This window comes from Oncorhynchus mykiss, chromosome 4, assembly GCF_013265735.2.
Source record: "Oncorhynchus mykiss isolate Arlee chromosome 4, USDA_OmykA_1.1, whole genome shotgun sequence".
Lineage (NCBI taxonomy): Eukaryota > Metazoa > Chordata > Actinopteri > Salmoniformes > Salmonidae > Oncorhynchus > Oncorhynchus mykiss.
The window spans coordinates 29597287-29613505 of record NC_048568.1 but is presented as its reverse complement, the minus strand read 5'-3'; the positions used below and the strand labels follow the sequence as shown (position 1 = coordinate 29613505).

The 16219-nt window shown below is 46.7% G+C and overlaps 1 protein-coding gene across 7 annotated transcripts in view; it reads right to left on the bottom strand.

Moving 5' to 3' along the window:
- LOC110522454 (ena/VASP-like protein) overlaps window positions 1–16219 on the bottom strand; it is a 152196-nt gene that overhangs the window by 18866 nt on the left and 117111 nt on the right. For all 7 annotated transcript variants that reach the window (XM_021600860.2, XM_021600863.2, XM_021600859.2 and 4 more), the window contains 3 exons: window positions 12886–12952; window positions 8965–9029; window positions 8384–8673 (listed from right to left, as the gene is read on the bottom strand). In XM_021600860.2, coding sequence (XP_021456535.1) covers window positions 8384–8673; window positions 8965–9029; window positions 12886–12952 — 422 coding nt within the window. The remainder of the gene's footprint in view (window positions 1–8383; window positions 8674–8964; window positions 9030–12885; window positions 12953–16219) is intronic.

Genomic DNA, 16219 nt, shown 5'->3' with positions numbered 1-16219 from the left:
CATTTTATTTATTAAGGGAAAAAAGCTATCCAAACCTTCATGGCCCTATCTGTAAGGGTTTTCCTGTGGTGAAGGAGAGGCGGACCAAAATGCAGCGTGGTGGTTATTCATGTTCTTTAATAAAGGAACTATACATGAAATAACTAACAAAACAATAAATGTGCGAAAACCTAAACAGTCCTATCTGGTGGAAACACAGAGACAGGAACAATCACCCAAAAACACACAATGAAACCCAGGCTACCTAAGTATGATTCTCAATCAGAGACAACTAATGACACCTGCCTCTGATTGAGAACCATACTAGGCCGAAACATAGAAATACCCAAATCATAGAAAAACAAACATAGACTGCCCACCCAACTCACGCCCTGACCATACTAAATAAATACAAAACAAAGGAAATAAAGGTCAGAACGTGACAGTACCCTCCCCCCAAAGGTGCGGACTCCGGCCGCAAAACCTTGACCTATAGGGGAGGGTCTGGGTGGGCGTCTGTCCGCGGTGGCGGCTCTGGCGCGGGACGCGGACCCCACTTCACCATTGTCTTAGTCCGCCTCATTGTCCGCCTCCATGGCTCCATGGCTCTCTAACCATGGCTCTCTAACCATGGCAACCCCTTTCAATGACCCCACTGGACAGAGGGGCAGCTGCTTGGGACAGAGGAGCTCTGGCGCCTCTGGGCGACTGGCGACGCTGGCGGCCCCTGGCCGACTGGCGGACGGGCGGCTCAGGCGGCGCTGGGCAGACGGGCGGCTCAGGCGGCGCTGGGCAGACGGGCGGCTCAGGCGGCGCTGGGCAGACGGGCGGCTCAGGCGGCGCTGGGCAGACGGGCGGCTCAGGCGGCGCTGGGCAGACGGGCGGCTTAGGCGGCGCTGGGCAGACGGGAAGCTCCGGCAACGCTGGAGAGGAAGGCTCTGGCAGCGCTGGACTAAGGAGCTCTGGCGCTTCTGGAATGAGGGGCTCTTGCGCCTCTGGACTGAGGGGCGGGAGCTCTGGCAGCGCCGAACAGGCGGGAGACTCCGGCTGCGCTGGAGAGGAGGAAGGCTCTAGCAGCGCCGGAGAGGCGGGAGACTCCGGCAGCGCTGGAGAGGAGAAAGGCCCCGGCAGCGCTGGACAGGCGGGAGCACCTGTAGGGATGAGACGGAGAGACAGCCTGGTGCTGGGGGCTGCCACCGGAGGGCTGGTGCGTGGAGGTGGTACCGGATAGACCGGACCGTGCTGGCGCACTGGAGCTCTTGAGCACCAAGCCTTCCCAACCTTACCCGGTTGAATGCTCCCGGTCGCCCTGCCAGTGCGGCGAGGTGGAATAGCCCTCACTGGGCTATGCAGGCGAACCAGTGACACCGTGCGCAAGGCTGGTACCAAACTGCTGTTTGAGTTAACATAAAACATGTATTTATTCCTAGTGCCGAGTTAGTAGTGTAACTGACATGTTATGTTAGCTAATGCATTACATGTTTCATCCCCTCTCGAATGAGGTTCTGTCTGAAGTGCATAAACTAGCTAGTTAGCTAGCTAGTAGCTACCACAGCCAGTTCAGCTCTAGCTATCTGTCAGGAAGCAGTATCTTTCAGCTGTTGTGTTTATGGAAATGCTTTGTAGACCTTGTCCCGTTTCAACAGAAGTAAATTAACTTTCCACATTTTGTTACATTAAAGCCTTAATCTAAAATGGATAAAAAATGATAATTTAATCAATCTACACACAATACACACAATGTTTGCAAATGTATTTAAAATAAAGAACAGAAATACCTTCTTTACATAAGTATTCAGACCCTTTGCTATGAGAATCGAAATTGATCATCCATGAGATGTTTCTACAACTTGACTGGAGTCCACCTGTGGTAAATTCAATTTATTGGACATGATTTGGAAAGGCACACATACCTGTCTATATAAGGTCCCACAGTTGACAGTGCATGTCAGAGCAAAAATCAAGCCTTGAGGTCCGGAATTGTCCGTAGAGCTCAGAGGCAGCATTGTCTCAAGGCACAGATCTGGGGAAGGGTACCCAAACATTTCTGCAGCATTGAAGGTTCCCAAGAACACAGTGGCCTCCATCATTCTAAAATGAAAGAAGTTTGGAACCACCAAGACTCTTCCAAGAGCTGGCCACCCGGCCAAACCGAGAAATTGGGGAGAACCTTCCAGAAGGACAACCATCTCTGCAGCACTCCACCAATCAGGCCTTTATGGCCAGACAGAAGCCACTCCTCAGTAAAAGACACATGACGGATGTGGCAGGGCTTGAAACCCAGCCGCGACCTACCCAGTGACGCGAGCCTACCAGACGAGCTAAATGCCTTTTATGCTTGCTTCGAGGCAAGCAGCACTGACGCGTGCATGAGAGCACCAGCTGTTCCGGACGACTGTGTTATCACGCTCTCCGTGGCTGATGTGAGCAAGACCTTTAAACATGTCAACATTCACAGGATGTGTACTCAAAGCATGCGTGGACCAACTGACAAGTGTCTTCACTGACATTTTCAACCTCCCCCTGACCAAGTCTGTTTCAAACAGACCACCATAGTCCCTGTGCCCAAGAAAGCGAAGGTAACCTGCCTATTTGATTACCGCCCCGTAGTACTCTTCCTCAAATTTCTCCCTCAATGTGAGCAAGACAAAAGAGCTGATGATGGACTATAGGAAAAGGAGGGCCAAACAGGCCCCAATTAACATCAACAGGGCTGAAGTGGAGCGGGTCGAGAGATTCAAGTTCCTTGGTGTCCACATCACCAACAGACTATCATGGTCCAAACACACACAGTTGTGAAGAGGGCACGACAACCCATTTTCACCCTCAGGAGACTGAAAAGATTTGGCATGGGTCCCCTAATATTCAAAAAGTTCTACAGCTGCACCATCGAGAGCATCCTGACCGGTTGCATCACCGCCTGGTAGGGCAATTGCTCAGCATCTGACCCTAAGGTGCTACAGAAACTAGTGCTTATGGCCCAGTACATCACTGGGGCCAAGCGTCCTGACATCCAGGACCTATATACTGGGCTGTGTCAGAGGAAGTCCCCAAAAATCTGTTCTCTCTGCTACCGCACGGCAAGCGGTACCGCTTGGACAAAAAGGCTCCTTAACAGCTTCTACCCCTAAGCCATAATACTGCTGAACAATTAATCAAATGGCCACCCAGACAATTTACATTGACCCCCCCCCTCCATTTGTTTTTACACTGCATAGATAATAAACAGCGAGTAGCAGCATAGTCACTTTACAAATTACCTCGACTAACCTGTACCCCCGCACATTGACTCGGTACCCCTTGTATATAGCCTCATCATTGTTATGTAATTTTCTGGTGTTACTTTTGGATTTTTTTCACTAGTTTATTTTGTAAATATTCTTAACTCTTTCTTGAACTGCATTGTTGGTTAAGGGCTTGTGAGTAAACATTTCACGGTAAAGTATACACCTGTTGTATTTGGCGCATGTGACAAATACAATTTGATTTGATTTGACAGCACGCTTTGAGTTTGCCAATGGAACCTAAAGGACTCTCAGACCATGAGAAACCAAGATTGAACTCTTTGGCCAATGCCAAGCATCACATCTGGAGGAAACCAGGCACCGCTCATCCCCTGGCCAACACCATCCCCACGGTGAAGCATGGTGGTGGCAGCATTATGCTGTGGGGATGTTTTCAGCGGCAGGGACTGGGAGACTAGAACTTGAACCAGATCGAACATCTCTGGAGAGACCTGAAAATAACTGTGCAGCGACACTCCCCATCAAACCTGACAGAGCTTGAGATGATCTGCAGAGAAGAATGGGAGAAACTCCCCAAAAACAGGTGTGCCAAGCTTGTAGTGTCATACCCAAGAAGAATCTAAGCTGTAATCGCTGCCAAAGGTGCTTCAAAAAAGTACTGAGTAAAGGGTCTGAATACTTATGTAAATAAGATACTTCCGTTTATTATTTTTAATACATTTGCAATTTTTTTGTGGGGGGGGGGTATTGTGCATAAATTGAAGAGGGAAAAAAACAATGTAATCATTTTTAGAATAAGGCTGTAACGTAACAAAATGTGGAAAAGGTCAAGGGGTCTAAATACTTTCTGAATGCGCTGTACCATTAGAGCTAAAAGTTGTTTAACGTTAGCTGGCTCACTGACTTTAGCTATCAATTTTGCCTCAATCACACTAGACCTGAATCAAACAATGGAACCAGTGACCAAACAATTGAGGACCGATATTCTGACATCTTTTGACAGCGCAATATGAGTCAGTATAGCAATGTCACGTTATTGATCTGTCAGTTTCCCTAGCTAATTCCCTATATTCACACTGTCATGGTATAAACAGCTCTACAGGCTTCACTGTCGTTGTGCACAGTCAGTACACAACACTATGCTCATCATGTCTCAGCAGGATCAGATGGTGACAGGTGTCCCTGCAGGGTCATACAGCCATGGAAGACTAGTCTACGGAGCTCAGGTGAATTTTTTATTATATCAAACAACCAGTGAATGGATACAAAGTTCCATCTTGAGTTGATGGTCATTTCTATTATTGATCCAATAATAGAATCAATGTATAAATGTACACCAAGGTAATTCCTTGTCATGCTTTATAGCAGGATCAGATGGTGACAGGGGTCTCAGCAGGGTCAGGCAACCATGGAAGACCAGTCTGTGAAAGCTCTGAGGTGAACGGTTGCAGATACATCAACATATTCTCTCTAAGCAGCGAACACTGGACAAGCCAGAGCCTTCAAAGATTGAAACTATTTTAAGACCGTCTGACAAACTAAAGTTGATTTCCAATCCAAACTGTTGATACGGGCTTTTCCCAATGACACAAAACATGCCAAACAAAAATAAGACACAATTGATATGTTAGAATGCCCTGTCATCTCAGACATAAATTACTGCAGTTTAAGACCATCCATTGAGCGTACTATCTGCCAGTAACACTGAATATCATACACTGTAATTCCTCTACTAGATGTGTAAAACACAAAGGGGGACATATTTGCATATGTTACTCTCTTGTGAAGGCTGGCTGAATTCAGGCAAAGAGTTATTTTATCTCAGCATGTCTACAGGTCCTCCCTTCTCCCTGTTTTTGTTTGCTTGGAAACGTTGATACTGGAGACTGTTATCAGAAGTAACTGTGTAACCTAGCATTTATAGTGGCTAAGAAATGCAGGTTGGTTATCCTTCCACAATGGATGGCAGAAATGTCAAGTTATGTATCACTAGATTTTATTTATTACAAGATTAAGGGTTTTCTGTGCAACTTTCACAAGGTCTGGATGCCTTATATGGAATACTGTACAACAAAAGGAGTCTGTAATGAAAACACGTCAGGGGAGATACAGATTTAGGCAATACCTAGCTGCTGGGCTGCACAGTCCTGGCACTGGGGGTCTGCCGTACTGTTCTCACTCTGGCCTTGGCCTAACACACCTGAAACCAACTCTACAGTACTATTAGGCCTATGATATGAATTACAGTGCCCTCTGTCATTATTGGGACCACGAAGCATTATTTTTCTTTTGGCTCTAATATTCCAAACGTTTGGATTTTAAATCAAACAATGACCATGAAGTTAAAGAGTAGACTGTGAACATTAATTTGAGGGTATTTTCATCCATATCAGGTGAACTGTTTAGAATTTTTTGTCGCAGTCTGTGTTCCAATTCATCCCAAAAGTGTTCAATGGAGTTTAGGTCAGGGCTCTGTGCAAACCAGTTCTTCCACACCGATCTCAACAAATAATTTCCGTATGGACCTCGCTTTGTGCACGGGGGCATTGTCATGCTGAAACAGCAAAGGGCCTTCCCCAAACTGTTGCCACAAAGTAGGAAGCACGGAATGGCATTGTATGCTGTAGCGTTAAGATTTCCCTTCACTGGATCTAAGGGGCCCGAACCATGAAAAACAGCCCCAGACCATTATTACTCCTCCAGCAAACTTTACAGTTGGTACTTTGCATTCGGGCAGGTAGCGTTCTCCTGGCATCCGCCAAAACCCATATTCGTCAGTCGGACTGCCAGATGGTGAAGCATGATTCATCACTCCAGACAATGCGTTTCCACTGCTCCAGAGTCCAATGACGGCAAGCTTTACACCACTCCAGCCGACGCTTGGCAATGCGCATTGTGATCTTAGGCTTGTGTGCGGCTGCTCAACCATGGAAACCCATTCATGAAACCCATTCATCACAACAAACCATTCTTGTGCTGATGTTGTTTCCAGAGGCAGTTTGGAACTCAGTCGGTAGTGAGTGTTGCAACCGAGGACAAACTATTTTCATGTGCAACGTGCTTCAGTACTCAGCGGTACCATTCTGTAAGCTTGTGTGGCCTACCACTTCACGGGTGAGGTTGTTGCTCCGAGACGTTTCCATTTCACAATAACAGCACTTACAGTTGATCAGGGCAGCTCTAGCAGGGCAGAAATTTGACGAACTGACTTGTTAGAAAGGTGGCATCCTATGACGGTGCAACGTTGAAAGTCACTGAGCTCTTCAGTATGGGCCATTCTACTGCCAATGTTTGTCTATGGAGATTGCATGGCTTTATGCTCGATTTTATACACCGGTGTGGCTGAAATAGCCGAATCCACTAACTTGAAGGAGTGTCCACATACCTTTGGCCACGTAGTGTAAATTATGATTTCGGATAATCCTGAATGAATCGTGAATAATGATGAGTGAGAAAGTTTGATGCAGAAATATCATACCCCCACAACACATTACAATAACAGGGGAGGTTAGCATTTTTGGGGGGGTATGATATTTGTTCGTCTATACCTTTCTCACTCATCATTATTCACAATTCATTCAGGATTAGCCATAATCATGGTAGCATCCACATTAATGTAGAAGTGTTTAGAAACGTATTCTGTTTTTTATTTACAATAAAAGTAACCTCAAAATGACCCCATATGGGTCATATTAGATTGTGTAGAAATGCCCCAAAGAAATCTGAGGGAGGACCCCATAACCCCCTGCCAGGTTATGTCCCCTCTAAACCAAAGTTGCTCTCCTGGGTAGTATGGAGAAGCGTGTTTTATGTTTTGTAAAAGTGTTGAATCAAAACAGTGTTGGCAGAGCTGAATAAAATCATGAAGTCACTCATGAAACAGCAGCTGTTTGCTGTATTCTTTGACAGTCTCTCTCTGGTCATGGTTTTAAGAGTTCTGAAATCTCATGTAAACTAGTATCAAACTTTGCTGGAAGCTGTAGGTACGGGTGATTTGAGCTATCTGATTGGCCAGCGCAGGCACATTCAATTTAGCCACAGATCTCCCGGTCGCCCGGACAGGCAGTTTGTCTTTCCAGACAAATGAAAAGGTTACCCTGTGCGCAGTCCACCTACCACCAACAGCGCAACACAATTTTAAAAAAGTGTGCAAGTCTTTATCGCTGTCACGCCCTGACCTTAGAGAGCTTTTTATGTCTCTATTTTGGTTTGGTCAGGGTGTGATTTGGGTGGGCATTCTATGTTCAGTTTTCTATGTTTTGTATTTCTTTGTTTTGGCCGGGTATGGTTCTCAATCAGGGACAGCTGACTATCGTTGTCTCTGATTGGGAACCCTACTTAGGTAGCTTTTCCCCTCCTATGTTTTGTGGGTAGTTGTTTTCTGTTTAGTGTTCTGCACCTGACAGGACTGTTTCAGTTTCGTTTATTCAGTTTGTTATTTTGTTCTAGTGTTCAGTTTAATAAAAGTCATGAACACATACCACGCTGCGATTTGGTCCGATTCTTCCTCATCAGATGACGACCGTTACATCGCAGTCTTTATCGCAGCCTTTATCGCAGTCTTTATCGCAGCCTTAATTGCAGTCTTTATCGCAGCCTTTATCGCAGTCTTTATCACAGTCTTTATCGCAGCCTTTATCGCAGTCTTTATCGCAGCCTTTATCGCAGTCTTTATCACAGTCTTTATCACAGTCTTTATCGCAGCCTTTATCGCAGTCTTTATCACAGTCTTTATCACAGTCTTTATCGCAGCCTTTATCGCAGTCTTTATCGCAGTCTTTATCGCAGTCTTTATCACAGTCTTTATCACAGTCTTTATCGCAGCCTTTATCGCAGTCTTTATCACAGTTTTTATCCCAGTCTTTATCGCAGCCTTTATCGCAGGCTTTTCTACAGAAATGTTTGGTGATTGACTAGGAATGCCTTGAAGATGGACCGGGTTGGTGACCACTGTTTTAGACTATTGCTATACACACGCAGTATGTTTTCCTTTGCCATATCGTCACTACTGTAAAGCTCATTACGTCTTTACAAACCCACAGGACGCTCTTACATTCCAATGTCTGTGGTGGTCTCAATAGATTGCCTGTGTCTATACTGTTGATCACAGTATAGGTATATGTTATGTTAAATTGTGTGAGGTTTGATTGGCATCTTACTCTATTGACACGGCGCAGTTTGGCTCCAGCGATCATGGCGGCGAGTCCCGTTGGGGCAGGAGCCTCTTCACCCTGTCCGCCTCCAACCATGGGCAGCGGTGGAGGCAGAGGGGGCGGGGGAGCACCTTCCGAGGGGGGAGGTGGGCCAGGAGGGGGAGGAGGCATAGAGGCACCCAGGGAGGGGGGTCCTCCACCTAAAGAGGAGGGGCCACAACCCATGGACATGGGGGGAGGCATGGGAGCTGGGGGGGCTACAGAAAGCACACCAGGATGGCCTTGGAAAGGAGAACCTGGTGAAATTTTGAGAGGGAGAGTTAAAGAGGTCAGAAGACTTTCTTTATAGTGTCAAATTACATTTAACATTAAACACCGGTAACACACTGATGTGGGGTAAGTCTTAGGTGGAAGTGCAGTAGTGTCTGATTTGAAAGTGAATATGTGTTTAAATCAGGCACTAGAGACACTTGATAATCCCAAAATGTAAAGACGGCCTTACATTTTCTCAAAATGTACTTCAAAAATGTAAAGGTTACAAAAAAAGTATGTAATTGTTCAGTGGGTTGAGTTCAGCGTTTCCTCACCTGGGTTCGAGGATCGTCGTTCCCTCTCCATGTGTGCCTGCTTCTGCTGCTGCTCCATAACCTGTCTGGAGAGACACACAGTCAGTCAGCCCACCTCCATTATATGACTGTCAAAGCACAGAGTCAGACAGGCACACAGAAAGCCTTAGAGCCTTATTGCCCAATAGGGACATTTGACACACAGTCAGTGAGTCACATAGACAATAGTATTTCAATTGTATAAGTATATACCACAGTCAGCCAGCCTACAACGCTCCAGTTCTCCAGCCCTCCAGTTTTCAAACCATCCAACCCTCCATCCATCCAGCCCTCCAACCCTCAAGTTCTCCAGCCCTCCAACCCTCCAGTTTTCAAACCATCCAACCCTCAAGTTCTCCAGCCCTCCAACCCTTACAGCCCTCCAGTTTTCAAACCATCCAACCCTCCATCTATCCAACCCTCCAGTTCTCAAACCCTCCAACCCTCCAGCCCTCTAGTTCTCAAACCCTCCAGCCTTCTAGCCCTCTAGTTCTCAAACCCTCCGACCCTCCAGCCCTCCAACTCTCTAGTTCTCAAACCCTCCGACCCTCCAGCCCTCCAAATCTCCAGCCCCCAGCCCTACAACTATCCAGTCCTCCAGCCCTCCAACTCTCCAGCCCTACAGCTCTCCAGCTCTCCAGCCCCCCAGCCATACAACTCTCCAGCCTTCCAGTCCTCCTGTTCTCCAGCCATACACATCTCCATCCCTCCAGTCCTCCAGCCCTACAACTCTCCAGCCCTCCAGTCCTCCAGCCCCCCAGCCATACAACTCTCCAGCCCTCCAGTCTTCCTGTTCTCCAGCCATACACATCTCCAGCCCTCCAGTCCTCCAGCCCTCCAGCCCCCCAGCCCTAAAACTCTCTAGCCCTCCAGTCCTCTAGCCCCCCAGCCATGCAACTCTCTAGCCCTCCAGTCCTCCAGCCCGCCAACCCTACAGCTCTCCAGCCATATAACTCTCCAACTCTCCAGCCCTACAACTCTCCAGCCCCACAGTCCTACAACTCTCCATCCCTCCTGCCATACAACTCTCCAGCCCTCCAGTCCTCCAGCCCCCAGCCCTACAGCTCTCCAGCCCTACAACTCTCCAGCCCCCCAGTCCTACAACTCTCCATCCCTCCTGCCCCCCAGCCATACAACTCTCCAAACCTCCAGTCTTCCTGTTCTCCAGCCCTACAGCCCTACAAACCTCCAGTTCTCCCGCTGTCCAAGGTCTGGTAAAATGATGGCATGTGGTATAGGTAGCCTGAATGTATGTCTGCTTATACATGGACAAGTAGTGCTTCATGTTCATTTCCATGACGAGATAGATACTCTCCCTACTGTTCACTATGCTGCAGGCTTTATGAGCTTCTCTCCCCACAATCTCTCCTTCTTTCTCTATCTCTTCCCCTCTGATGTGAGAGGAATACGTCAGAGCTCTGGGGGGAGAAACTTTTTTAAACTTTTGGTCTTTCTTTAATGAAACCTTCTCATTTCATTTAAGAACTCACCACCCCCCCTTAAAAATAAAACAACAAAATATATCCTGTACTGCATACATGTACCATACTCACCTTTCCATCTGCCACATGATACAAAACAACATCACAATATCCAAAAAACTTTACCACTTCGACAACCGTATATCCAAAACATCTCCCCCAGCTGTACAGACAGCCCCCCCCCAACACACCATTTCTCCTGAAACATCTCCTCACTTTTTATCATTCCATAGAACTCAAACTCAACCCTAAGGCGTGCAGAGACCATCCCATTAAACAATAGTTTATTGAGGACAGCCAGTTTATGCCACAGGGAAGATGCCACCAGGTTGTTGATTATCAGCACCCTCCCTCTATATGACACTTGGGACACCACTAGACTGGCCGTGTGTTCAACATGTCCCTGATCAACAAGTTGTCCGTGATTGACCGTCCCGGTACACAATATGTTTGGTCCTTATGTACTATCGAGTCCAGATGGGACATCAGTCAGAGAGGACCTTGGCAAATATCTTGTAGTCCGCACAGAGTAATGCCACAGGCCTCCAGTTCTTAAGTTCACACAAGTCCCCTTTTTTGGGATGGAGAGTCAGAGCCGCCCGACGGCAGCTCATCGGCAACTCTCCTACCCCGACGCACCTCCATCTTACTAATACTATGCTCGAGTTCCCCCAATACTCTCCTAGCCTCTGAGGGTGAGAGAGCTGTATACCGTTGACAGAAAAGTCGAATTTGGACTTTTCCAACATCCCATCATTGACTCAGAGACTCATACTCCTCTCTTCGCTGCCCCCACCTTGCCCAAAATGTCTGGAAACCTGAGCAAAAAGGGGCATCTTGTAAGATCTTTACATTAAACTTCCAATAGGATGCCTGCCGGGGCCCTGGTGAAATAGACAGCTGAGCCATGGTTATGTGGTGATCTGAAAACCCCACCAGGATAATGGTAGAGCCCAACAGCCTATTGCTCTGATTCCTGGACATGTGAAAACGATCTGGCTGTCGGGCTGCACTCACCCTAGCCCCAAAGACCTTCACCCATGTATACTGTCTGGTGTCGGGCTGCACTCACCCTAGCCCCAAAGACCTTCACCCATGTATACTGTCTTGTGTTGGGATGTTTAGTTCTCCAAACATCCACTAGGTCAAACTGATTAATGATGTCCCTTAACACTCCCACTGATACTGAATGAGGCTCTCCCCCATTTCTGTCTTTCGTAAAATCCATTGTACAGTTCCAGTCCCCGCTGACCACCAGCGTCTCCTCAGGCGAGACTTCCTGTCTACGGCCTTTATGTGGACAAGCAAAACTCTTATGTCACAAATCTCCACACTCAAACATCGTAGACTATCTGTGCTGGCAAACCCTGCGTAGAGCCCCTCCCCATGCCTCACTTTAAAATGCACATTTAACTGTTGCTCATTGAGGATGTGGAATTTTCCAGCTGTGTGTCTTGTTGGAGAGAAGATGTGCTGACCCAGCAGCCACAGGCCTGGGAGATACACACTGTTATACTGACTGTTACCACTGGAGGGGGCTCCACGCGCACACACACACACACACACACACACACACACACACACACACACACACACACACACACACACACACACACACACAAACACACACACACACACACACACACGTGCAAACACAAACACACACATACACACACAATCATATTTATTCTGTTTTGCTTTGACATTTGGAGTTGAGATGAAATGATAAGCGGAGCAGAAATAGCTAAGGTTACAAAGGCTGGCTGGTCATGTATTTCCCTGAGGGCCTAGAGATAGCAATAGATTGCAGAAACAGCTTGAGTTACTGTACCTCTCTGAAGAGTCTAAAAGTCCTGGAGCATAATCTCAAGCACAAATCTGATATTAACATCTATTCTCCACAATCTGCCCACCATGGCTTAGTACTTCACATGTTCAGCTGTCATTATACCTCTATCATTCCATGTCCCTCTTTTACTCTCTCTCCCTCTCTTTCTCTGCTACTCTCTCTCTCTCTGCTACTCCCTCTCTCTCTGCTATGGTCTCCCTCTCTTTCTCTGCTACTCTCTCTCTTCTCTCTCTGCTACTCCCTCTCTCTCTGCTACGGTCTCCCTCTCTTTCTCTGCTACTCTCTCTCTCTCTGCTACTCCCTCTCTCTCGGCGCTGCTGCCTGCTAGCAAACGGAGTCCTGTGTGACAGACAGACCCCTCTATATCGTACAGTCTATGATGACAGACTCTCACAGACAAAATAGTGTTATTAATGATCTAATCCTCTCGATGTAATATTTCAGGGAAGTTCAGTAAATGTTGTGTCTGATGTCTTTCCTGTCTTTGCCATGCTAACATCCGCAGTGATTCTCTCTCTGGAAAATGTTGTGTGAATGTTGTGTGGATGTTGTGTGATGACCTTGATGCCTTACCTTGCTCTCTGCACCTCCATCTCGTCTGTAGTGGGCCCATTCTGGACTTGGCGCTGGACTGCTGGGCCTGGAAGGGAAGGGGTGAAAAGACAGAGATATTGGTGACCATTATTTGTATGGTTGATTTGATTGTTTATGTTGGTACCAGAGAGACAGAGAGAGACAGACAGAGAGAGATCGAGAGAGGGAGGGGTAAGGGTCTCTCTTCACAGTGTCACCATACTCGAGTTTGTGTCTCTTATCCACCTGACAGGTGAGGCTCAGGTAGACCACTCCAACCTGCATCACAGCTGTCACTCACTCTCTCTTATGTTACACAGACATACTCCTGTTACATAGCCCAAGCACTGCCTGTGGGACTTTACAAAAAGAGTGGTACCAGTTTGACTGGGAATGTTGAGGGCCTGAACCAAAGCTACAGACAGGATCATCACACAGACATTGTGGCCCTGGAGGCTTGGTGTTTGACACATGAGTTGTGCACTACAATCTCTTCTGTTGCTCACGACTGTCAGAAGTGTCTCTATAGAGACCAAGGACAGGTCAGAAAGGATGTTGATGGCTTTGGTTGGTCCAGTTACAGCCAGTGTTCCAAAATAACACACAGCAACAAAGGGACCTGACTCACAATCTCTGGCCAGACGTAGTCTCCATACCGCTAAATACTGCTACTGACCAGACAGAGTCTCCATACCGCTAAATACTGCTACTGACCAGACAGAGTCTCCATACCGCTAAATACTGCTACTGACCAGTCAGAGTCTCCATACCGCTAAATACTGCTACTGACCAGACAGAGTCTCCATACCGCTAAATACTGCTACTGACCAGACAGTCTCCATTCTACTACTGACCAGACAGAGTCTCCATACTACTACTAACCAGACAGAGTCTCCGTATTACTACTGACCAGACAGTCTCCATTCTACTACTGACCAGACAGAGTCTCCATTCTACTACATACTACTACTGACCAGACAGAGTCTCCGTATTACTACTGACCAGACAGAGTCTCCATATTACTACATACTGCTACTGGCTAGACAGAGTCTCCATTCAGCTACATACTGCTACTGACCAGACAGAGTCTCCATATTACTACATACTGCTACTGACCAGACAGAGTCTCCATATTACTACATACTGCTACTGACCAGACAGAGTCTCCATATTACTACATACTGCTACTGACCAGACAGAGTCTCCATACTACTACATACTACTACTGACCAGACAGAGTCTCCATTCTACTACATACTGCTACTGACCAGACAGAGTCTCCATTCTACTACATACTACTACTGACCAGACAGAGTCTCCATACTACTACATACTGCTACTGACCAGACAGAGTCTCCATACCGCTAAATACTGCTACTGACCAGTCAGAGTCTCCATACTGCTAAATACTGCTACTGACCAGACAGAGTCTCCATACCGCTAAATACTGCTACTGACCAGACAGTCTCCATTCTACTACTGACCAGACAGAGTCTCCATACTACTACTGACCAGACAGAGTCTCCGTATTACTACTGACCAGACAGTCTCCATTCTACTACTGACCAGACAGAGTCTCCATTCTACTACATACTACTACTGACCAGACAGAGTCTCCGTATTACTACTGACCAGACAGAGTCTCCATATTACTACATACTGCTACTGGCTAGACAGAGTCTCCATTCAGCTACATACTGCTACTGACCAGACAGAGTCTCCATATTACTACATACTGCTACTGACCAGACAGAGTCTCCATATTACTACATACTGCTACTGACCAGACAGAGTCTCCATACTACTACATACTACTACTGACCAGACAGAGTCTCCATTCTACTACATACTGCTACTGACCAGACAGAGTCTCCATTCTACTACATACTACTACTGACCAGACAGAGTCTCCAATCTACTACATACTGCTACTGACCAGACAGAGTCTCCATACTACTACATACTGCTACTGACCAGACAGAGTCTCCATTCTACTACATACTACTACTGACCAGACAGAGTCTCCATATTACTACATACTGCTACTGGCTAGACAGAGTCTCCATATTAATACATACTGCTACTGACCAGACAGAGTCTCCATTCTACTACATACTGCTACTGACCAGACATAGTCTCCATATTACTACATACTGCTACTGACCAGACAGAGTCTCCATATTACTACATACTGCTACTGGCTAGACAGAGTCTCCATTCTACTACATACTACTACTGACCAGACAGAGTCTCCGTATTACTACTGACCAGACAGAGTCTCCATATTACTACATACTGCTACTGGCTAGACAGAGTCTCCATTCTACTACATACTACTACTGACCAGACAGAGTCTCCATTCTACTACATACTGCTACTGACCAGACAGAGTCTCCATACTACTACATACTGCTACTGACCAGACAGAGTCTCCATTCTACTACATACTACTACTGACCAGACAGAGTCTCCATATTACTACATACTGCTACTGGCTAGACAGAGTCTCCATATTAATACATACTGCTACTGACCAGACAGAGTCTCCATTCTACTACATACTGCTACTGACCAGACATAGTCTCCATATTACTACATACTGCTACTGACCAGACAGAGTCTCCATACCGCTAAATACTGCTACTGACCAGTCAGAGTCTCCATACCGCTAAATACTGCTACTGACCAGACAGAGTCTCCATACCGCTAAATACTGCTACTGACCAGACAGTCTCCATTCTACTACTGACCAGACAGCGTCTCCATACTACTACTAACCAGACAGAGTCTCCGTATTACTACTGACCAGACAGTCTCCATTCTACTACTGACCAGACAGAGTCTCCATTCTACTACATACTACTACTGACCAGACAGAGTCTCCGTATTACTACTGACCAGACAGAGTCTCCATATTACTACATACTGCTACTGGCTAGACAGAGTCTCCATTCAGCTACATACTGCTACTGACCAGACAGAGTCTCCATATTACTACATACTGCTACTGACCAGACAGAGTCTCCATATTACTACATACTGCTACTGACCAGACAGAGTGTCCATATTACTACTGACCAGACAGTCTCCATTCTACTACTGACCAGACAGAGTCTCCATTCTACTACATACTACTACTGACCAGACAGAGTCTCCGTATTACTACTGACCAGACAGAGTCTCCATATTACTACATACTGCTACTGGCTAGACAGAGTCTCCATTCAGCTACATACTGCTACTGACCAGACAGAGTCTCCATATTACTACATACTGCTACTGACCAGACAGAGTCTCCATATTACTACATACTGCTACTGACCAGACAGAGTCT